This window comes from Saccostrea echinata, unplaced genomic scaffold, assembly GCF_033153115.1.
Source record: "Saccostrea echinata isolate AGI-Se365-2 ecotype Australia unplaced genomic scaffold, CSIRO_AGI_Sech_v1 ptg000029l, whole genome shotgun sequence".
NCBI lineage: Eukaryota > Metazoa > Mollusca > Bivalvia > Ostreida > Ostreidae > Saccostrea > Saccostrea echinata.
The window spans coordinates 39389545-39398775 of NW_026889778.1; the positions used below are offsets into that span (position 1 = coordinate 39389545).

General features: G+C 33.3%; 1 protein-coding gene across 1 annotated transcript; it reads left to right on the forward strand.

Annotated features, from left to right (window-relative positions):
- The first annotated feature begins 5374 nt into the window (after window positions 1-5374).
- On the forward strand, window positions 5375-8817 carry LOC133194271 (ATP-dependent DNA helicase PIF1-like). The gene is made up of 2 exons (XM_061330261.1): window positions 5375-6400; window positions 6569-8817. The coding sequence occupies exon 2, from the start codon at window positions 7282-7284 to the stop codon at window positions 8815-8817; it is 1536 nt and encodes a 511-aa protein (XP_061186245.1). The 5' UTR covers window positions 5375-6400; window positions 6569-7281.
- The last annotated feature ends 414 nt before the right edge of the window (window positions 8818-9231 follow it).

A 9231-nucleotide genomic window follows, 5' to 3' on the forward strand; every position in this document is an offset into this window, starting at 1 on the left:
TGCATAAAATCTCTGTTTGTAATTTTTTTTTTCAAGTAAGTAAGTTGTTATGCTTATATAGGCCACCATGTTGTTATGTACTGCAAAGAATTATTGGGAGTTTAGAATTTTTTCACATTGACTCATAAAAATTTCTGTGCAATGTGCAGATTTCAACCCGAAATTCCTCCATTTATACACATTGTCTATGAAGCTCACTAGGTGAGCGGCGCATTGCGCCGCCTCACTGCAATTGCTTTAATTGGAGATTCCTCTAATTCTAACCAGCCTTTTATATTGTGACTGTGTGTTGGAGAGACTCAGTTTTATATAATGTGCTCTTTTCCTGACAAATTTTGTCAAATGAATTTATTCTGCATGCAAGGTTTAAAAATATATTGTTGCGATATTTTACGTAACTGTACATTGTAAACATAATTGCTCCAAATGAGTAATGGGTATTGTTTACATTACATTGCTCCACGCAAGCAATGAGCAATGGGTATTTGTTTACAATACATTGCTCCACACATGCAATCTGGCCTGAATAGGTTTATGCATAAATATATAAGCAATTTTAGATGGGGGGTCAGTCAGTTTTCATGTGTTATACGATCAGTTCAGACAAATTTTACATGGATTATTATACTTACTGTGTTTGTCCTCTTGGATTTTAAGCTATGAAGAAACCATTAAACAGTAAACTTTATTCCTGTGTATTATCATTGGAAGAAATGAAAAACACTGAGAGTTATCCCTCTTAATTTAAAACAGTAAAACGTTACAATACTTTTTTACAATCTGAACATTTTATAAGTCAAGGTACTACAGTACTCAAAGACGGGATCAACTTACAAAAGTTCATGATTTTATAAACTTCACAACTGTTGCAGATATTCAGGGGATTATGATACTAACTATACTTTTTTTGTTGGCAGTTAAAAAATCCTTAGTAGACTTATTATACTTAAAAATTATTTGTGGCAGTCTATGCAAAATATGTTAGATCTGACTGAATGTATAGTGCCTCTGATCAGGTCTAATGCCACATTTTTTTCACCAAACCGGAGTGTCAGGTTTTTAGTTTTACCATATAACAGGAAGGCATAAACACATCTGTTTTAAGAAAAAATATTTCACAATTCTAAATACATAAATGAGTCTGATTAAAATTGTATGGATCTTAAGATTTCCTTGGTTTTGCATTTTCACATTTTTCACATAACTTTCTCACATCAATGTGCTATGACTTAAATTATTTTGATGGCACCACTTGACAGATATTATGGTAAGTCTTGCATGCAACCTACTGAAAGATTGGGATTATAGTCCTTGCACACTATTCAACTGATTATGCTTAGTATCAGACCAGCCTGAGAAATAAGCTTAGAATGTTAAGTGCTTGCACACTATTCAACTAATGAGCATTACATTTGCACCTATGCAAAACATTAAAAGTTAGTCCTTACACACTGACCAAATAAGTTTGTCCCCTCGACTGATTGCGTAAAACCGAAATAATTTTTCACTTATGGTCAAATACTGCATATGAGACATATTCTGACTGTGGTGAATCCAACTTAATTCTTGGTTTACTGTTGCCAACCTGTAATTTTTAATGTGGGTAGGTGTATATATTGGAATAATGTTTTTTTAAAAAATGAAGTTTTCTTAATGTTTTTTTAGATAACAAATTGAGGGGATTTTCATAGTATTACTAAAGTAAATTCACTTATTTTAAGCCATTTACTACATTTGTAATTGATGAAACCAAAAATCAAACTAACAAAATGAAATTTTAAATGTCAGTATCCTGAAAATTTCAAACTTACCCCCCAAATACCACTTTAGAAAATAGCTCAAAACATTTTTAGGTGTGGTACATGTTAAGTGGGTCAGTAGGCAAATTCAAACATTTTTTTAAATTTAAGACTTGAAGGTCTGTTTTTCTAGACACTGTGTAATAATGCATGCTCATGCACATTTATGTACATGTAAACAAGGGGTTTATAAATGCATAGGGCGAGTGGTGGCCAATTGCTCTATTTCTGTGGATTTTCTGAGGAGGAAGAGTTGACATCATACAAATATGGTTTAAGTACCATGAAAAATAAATTGCTTATATCAATTCATCATTTATTGATACCTATTACTGACTTTGTACTTGAAAAATTAAATATGCATCATGGCACAAGTAACTGATGAGGCATGCAATTTCTTTTTTATATTTAATCTACCGGTATTTACTTTTCCAATCCATTTAAGCTTTTAATATTGGGTAGGTAGGAAATTTTTTTTTTTCCATCTAAAGATATACAGATACATCTTCATGCAAAATAGAATGTCTTACATCACAAAGCAGCCTGTAAATTCACTATTCCCTGTTAAAGGTAAAAAATTCAAATTTTTATTAATCTTAATAACCAACACATTTATGTCCCTGAAGAAGCATATTGAATGGTATCAAATGAGTTATCTTGAAAACAAAAAATACTAGATTAAAAGGAAATAATTGAAGTCGGAAAAAGAAATATAATGTCCATGGGTCAGTTGGAAAAGGGCAACAAACAATATTTTTATTAGGCCAATGCAACTATGCAGATATAGTATATACTAATTTTGCATACATTATATGCTATATTTAATATACATTTACTGAAAGAAATGTACATCACAAAAATGCTATATTAATGGAATATCATAAAGCAAATAACTGTCCAAATGTTAAATAATGTTGATGGTGCTATAGTAATGACAATTGTAGTTGTATTTATTTCCAGATGCCATCAAATATTTTTGTATGCATATCTAAGTTAGATCTGCTTCTTCAAAATCATTACATTGGCAGGTTAAAAGTCACATTCACCTATGGTACAGTACATATAAACTATAACATGTAATTGTTGCACTTTCATTTAATTTTTGTTTGTTGTTTAATGTCCCTCTCAAGAATTTTTCACTCCTATGGATATGCCACCACTTGCCATTGGAGAGCTGCAAAATTTGACTTATGCTTGGCACTTAGGGGCCATTGAGCAGTGAGGGATCTTTTTCGTGTCAACACCTACTGCGGCAAGGGACCTCAATTTATATGGTCTCATCCAAAGGACCGGTCTCCATGTCCCACAGTGGGATTTGAACACATGATGTAAGGATCAACTCCTTACTCTGCAACTCTATAGGAGATGCTCTTACCACTGCGCCATGTGGGTGACCACCTTCATTTGTAATGGAGACTTGATAGTTCAAATTTTTAACAAAAGGCATCAAATTTGATATATTAGGCCAAGCTTTAAAAATTCTTTGTTTGCAGTTGACAACCTATAATTTTTAGAGTTGGTAGGTACGTAGGCATTCTTTTTTTTTTTTTTGGAAAAAAATTCAGTTTTCAGGTTTTTGTTAGATAACAAATAATAGAACTTTTTATAGGTCTGCTAAACATGAATAAACTCCACTCTTATCATAAACTACTGATTGATAAAAATAAAAATAAAAATGAAACAGTTTCAATATCCTGGAAAATTGAAAAAAAAAATAATGTTACAAAATGGCTTAATAAAAGTTTGGGTTAGGTATATTTTCAGTGTGTCGGTAGGCAACTGCAAACAAACAAATTCTTATTTTAGGCCTTATGAAGAGAATTTTTTTTCCTTTTAAGCTCTCTGCAAGAACTAAATCTTGATCACCTACATGTTTTCTCCATGGTGAAAGGAATTCTGGGATATTTCTAAATAAAATGGCACACGAGTAGATCACACTAAGATACATAATTCTGTTTATCGATTTTTGATTTCCATGAATGGTGTTGCCATGGTTACTTAAAATAGAAATTTCTGTGAAATACATTCAAAACATTACTCCTCATACAGGTTTAGTCTGATTTCAATATAATTTAGCGCTCAAGTAGACTACACTAATATGCATAATTCTGTTTATCGGTTTTTGAGTCTGATAAATGGTGTTGCTGTGCTTACTAAAAATAGAAATTTCTGTGAAATACTTTCAAAACACTACTCCTACTACAGTGTTGGTCTGATTTCAATATAATTTGACAATCAAGTAGACTACACTAAGATGCATAATTCTATCTATCAGTTTTTGATTTTGATGAATGGTGTTACTGTGGTCACTAAAAATATAAATTTTTGTGAAATACTTTCAAATTGCAACTCCTCCTACATTTTGCTCTTCAATATAATTTAATTCTGTTTATAACGATGTTTCTGATTGAATAAAAAATTTACTTTATGTCGTATAAATTGGGTTGTCTTCGTCACAATGACTTACGTCAAAAACGTAGCGATTTGCCTGACGTTCCATTTAAAATTAGTTTTTGTTTTTGTTTTCGAAAATGTTACAGGATTTTTGGGGGGTCTTATTTGATATCTGGTATTTAATCACAGACCTTTTTTTATTTTTTGTAAAATACCAGGTTGATATTGACAACAGATACAGAATAAAAATTAAATACTGTACCTCTCATATATATTTAATATTTACTTTCTTTTTCTTTTTTTTTTCAGAATATTCCAAATCACTGCCAGATCCAAAGGTTGTACCTGAAGTTTCAAAGACTGCAACATGAACTGATTAAAAGTACCATGGGGATAACATTCTGGATAGAACATTCCTCCTTGCCTGATATTCTTATGGAAGTGAGAGAAATGCAAAACAAAATTGAACTAGAATTTAAAAATTATTTGACTGAACTAGAAAAGATTAAAAGAGATGTTTGTACCCATGAAAGTGAACTGAAAAAGTTAAGAAATGATCATCAGAAATTACTAGAAGAACTGAATGAAAAAGAAAAGATGTTGTTTAGAAGGAAAAATTCTATTGCCAACAATCAGTGACCCACCTTTATTACTGCAACATTTATTGACAGGTGAAGATGACGAGGGAAAAGAATTTCGTCATAACATAAGAGCTTATAATTCAAGTTTAGCTTTTGCATCCCTAGGAGTTAATGAAGATGTTCTGCCATCAAAAGGTCCATATACATTTCGGATCCATGGTTCAGTTTACCATAGAATAGGACATATTTTCCCAGAACTAGGAGAACGCCCGAAATTCTCACAAATATACATATATGATACAGAAAATGAAACAAACAACAGAATTTGCTGGAACACTGATTTAAATAAAAACATTCTTGAACAGTTACAAAGTATGTTGCATCAGTACAATCCATTTGCAAAATGCTTCAAACATACAACTGAAATATTTACAAAACAGAACAAAACTCTAAATATGAAGCTTATTTTGAAGGCGGACACCTCTAAAGACCCAAGACGTTACAATTTGCCAACAGTTTCTGAATTGTCAGTTATAATTCCAGGCTCATCAGAATATCAACCAACCAACAGAGACATTGTATTGTATGAGCGTGCAACATATCACCCTAATGGTCAAAAAATTCTTCATATCAATGAGACGAATCAACATTATGATCCATTACACTATGTTCTTTTATTCCCTTATGGTGATGCAGGGTGGACAATTGGAATTCAGCACAAAAACACTGTTAAACAAACTTCAGTAATGAATTTTTATGCTTATCACATGATGCAAAGAAATAATTTCAACACTATTTTGAGAGGTGGAAGACTCTTTCATCAATATGTTGTAGATCAGTATGCAAAATTAGAGCAACAGCGATTAAACTATTGTTTATTTCATCAGAACGAACTACGTTCCGAACTATACCAAGGACTTGCTGATGCTGTACAATCAGGTGACACTGACGGTAAACATACTGGGAAGAAGATTATATTACCATCATCCTTTATTGGCAGTCCGAGACACATGCATCAAATGTATCAAGATGCAATGGCTATTGTAAGACGTTACGGGAAACCAGACCTCTTTATAACTTTTACATGTAATCCAAAGTGGCCAGATATTGAAAGAAACGTATTGTCAGGCCAGACAAGTACTGATCGACCAGACTTAGTTGCACGTGTATTTCATTTGAAGCTAAAAGATCTTTTAAAAGACATTACACTGAAAAACATATTTGGCAAAGTTATCGCATTTGTCTACACCATTGAATTTCAGAAAAGAGGTTTACCCCATGCGCATATACTTTTAATATTGCATCCAACATGTAAACCTAAGTCTTCTGATGATTACAATATGTATGTTACAGCAGAAATTCCTTCCCAAACAACAACACCAGAATTGTACAAAATTGTTACCCAACATATGATTCATGGTCCCTGTGGACTTGCCAACCCCAAATCTCCATGCATGCAGGATGGAAAATGTTCTAAAAAATATCCAAAAGAGTTTTGTGAACAGACTGTACAGTTACCAGATGGATATCCTATGTACAAAAGACGTAACAATGGTTCATCAGTTCAGAAGAATGGTGTTATACTTGATAATCGTTGGATTGTTCCATATAATCCTTACCTTTGCTGTAAGTACTCTGCTCATATAAATGTTGAGATATGTTCAAGTGTAACTGCTGTGAAATATTTGTACAAATATGTTTATAAAGGACACGATAGAGTTATGGCTAGCATTCAATCTGATGAACACAATGAAATACAAAATTATGTTGATGCAAGATATGTTTCTGCTTCAGAATCATGCTGGCGAATTTTTCATTATGATCTTCATGACAGATCGCCTGCAGTTCAACGACTTGCAGTACACCTTCCTGGACAACATACTGTGCTCTATAAAGAAGGAAAAGCAGAGGAAGCTCTTCAAAGTTCAAAAGACACAACTTTGACAGCTTGGTTTAAAGCAAATGAGGAAATTCCAGAAGCAAGAAATATTCCTTATCATTTATTTCCAGAGCACTTCACATGGAATGCTTCAGCATGCACCTGGAAAAAAAGAAAATCAGGGAACACTATTGGACGATTGTATCTTGCCAGTCCTATTGAAGGAGAAAGATTTTTTCTTCGACTTTTACTTCATCACAGTCCTGGCTGCAAATCTTTCCTGGATTTATTAACTTTAGATGATGGTACAGTTTGTAACACATATAAAGAGACAGCATTGAAAAGGGGATTCCTTCAAAATGATGAGGAATGGATTGAATGTCTGAGTGAAGCAGCATTATCAGGATCTCCCAGTCAGTTACGTTTACTTTTTGCAACAATTTTACTGTTTTGTGAACCAGCTGAACCTGTGAAATTGTGGAATGAGTTCTACGTCCAACTTTCCGATGACTTAAGAAGATGTAAAGATAATTTTTACCACTCTGATGAAGTTACACTTTACAAAACATTGCTTCTTATTAATGATCAGTTAAAAGCACATGGAAAGACATTGCATAATTTTCCAGGGATGTCTGAATTGTTTGCTACAGTTCCAACCAACATACACATACCAAATATCATAGAGGAGGAATTATCTTACAGTACACAGGAGTTATGTGCTGTCGTTTTGGATCATGAACGTAAAATGAATAAGGATCAGATTCAAGTTTACAATAAAGTAATTGAAGCTGTCTTCTCACCCGCACCCAAATCCACTCTTTTTTTTCTGGATGGACCAGGAGGTACTGGAAAAACGTTTGTTTACAACACAATTTTAGCAAAAATAAGATCTATTGGTAATATCGCATTAGCAGTAGCTTCCTCAGGAATATCTGCAGAGCTCTTAGATGGTGGTCGTACAGCACATTCACGATTTAAAATACCAATACCTATACTTGATACAAGTACATGCAATATACCAATACAGAGTTCTCTAGCAGAATTAGTCCGAAATGCCTCAATAATTATATGGGATGAGGCTCCAATGATGCACAGATACGTGTTTGAATGTGTGCATAGGACACTATGTGACATTATGAAAAGTGAAAATCCATTTGGAGGAAAAATTGTTCTCCTTGGAGGAGACTTCAGACAAGTTTTACCAGTTATCCATCATGGCTCACAAGCAGATGTGATATTCAGCAGCCTTCAACACTCATTTCTATGGACTCACGTATGTAAACTACAGTTGACCATAAATATGAGAGTGCACACGTTTAATACCAGAAAAGGTGTTTCGAATGTCGATACTTCTTTTGAAAAATTCCTTCTTAAGATAGGAAATGGTACTGAGGAGTATTACTCACACCTAGGAATTTCAAAAATTAGACTCCCTGCTCAAATTTGTATTGCACCTGATGAATGCGGTTTAGACAATTTGATAAAAAGAGTGTACCCAGATCTTGGTAAAAAGGCCTTCGATCAAGAAATATGCAACAGAGCTATTTTGTCAGCAACTAATGAAAGAGTAGACTTTATCAACCAGAAAATTATGGAAGCATTTAAATCAGACAGTTGTGAAGTTTACTTAAGTGCAGACAGTGTTCACGACCCTTCAGAAACATACATATATCCAACAGAATTTCTTAATTCTTTGACACCTTCAGGTTTGCCACTCCATTCTTTGTTCTTGAAAAAGTATTCTCCGATTATACTCATACGAAACTTAAACCCCAAAGAAGGTCTTTTAAATGGAACCAAGCTAGCTGTAATTAATCTTGGTCGCCGCATCATTGAGGCAAAAATTATGACAGGAAAACATTCTGGGAAAATGGTGTTCTTACCACGGATTACGTTGACGCCATCAGATTCAGGTTTACCATTTCAACTTCAACGCCGTCAATTTCCAGTTAGACCAGCATTTGCAATGACAATCAACAAATGTCAGGGACAGACTTTAGATTATGTTGGAATAGACTTAACTCAACCAATTTTTACCCATGGACAACTTTATGTAGCTTTATCTCGAGTGAGATCTTTTGACTCAGTGTCGATACTACCTAATCTACAATGTCTTGATTGCTATTACACTGACAATGTAGTATACAAAGATGTACTTCTTTAGATGTTTATTTGTTTTAAAAAATACCAAAAATTTTTTTTTCTCTGTTCTTTTCTTGAGACATGAAATTTTAAATATTTCCTTAGGGTTGATTGAATTAGAGTATTGATTCCTATCGTTGAAGTTAAATATACCATTAGGTGTGCAGTTTTTTTTAATACATGCTTAATACATACTCATTATATTTCCTGTATCATAGGTGCATGTGGTATATATATGCCTCTCAGTATTCAAGATGCAAGTTGAATCAATCGTCCAGAGTATATAGGAGTTCTGATAAGAAATGCTGAATATTAAGTAAATTCATCAATACATGTACAGTTATGTCCAGAAATCTGATTATTCAGGAATATTAGCCCTCTCTAAGTTACTCACTGCAGTGTTTTGATAGGAAGAGCTGAATTATGAAAGATAACA

What these genes read in the sequence shown, in the direction of transcription:
- LOC133194271 (XM_061330261.1), top strand. Translation starts at nt 7,282, where the DNA reads ATGTCTGAATTGTTTGCTACAGTTCCAACCAACATACACATACCAAAT.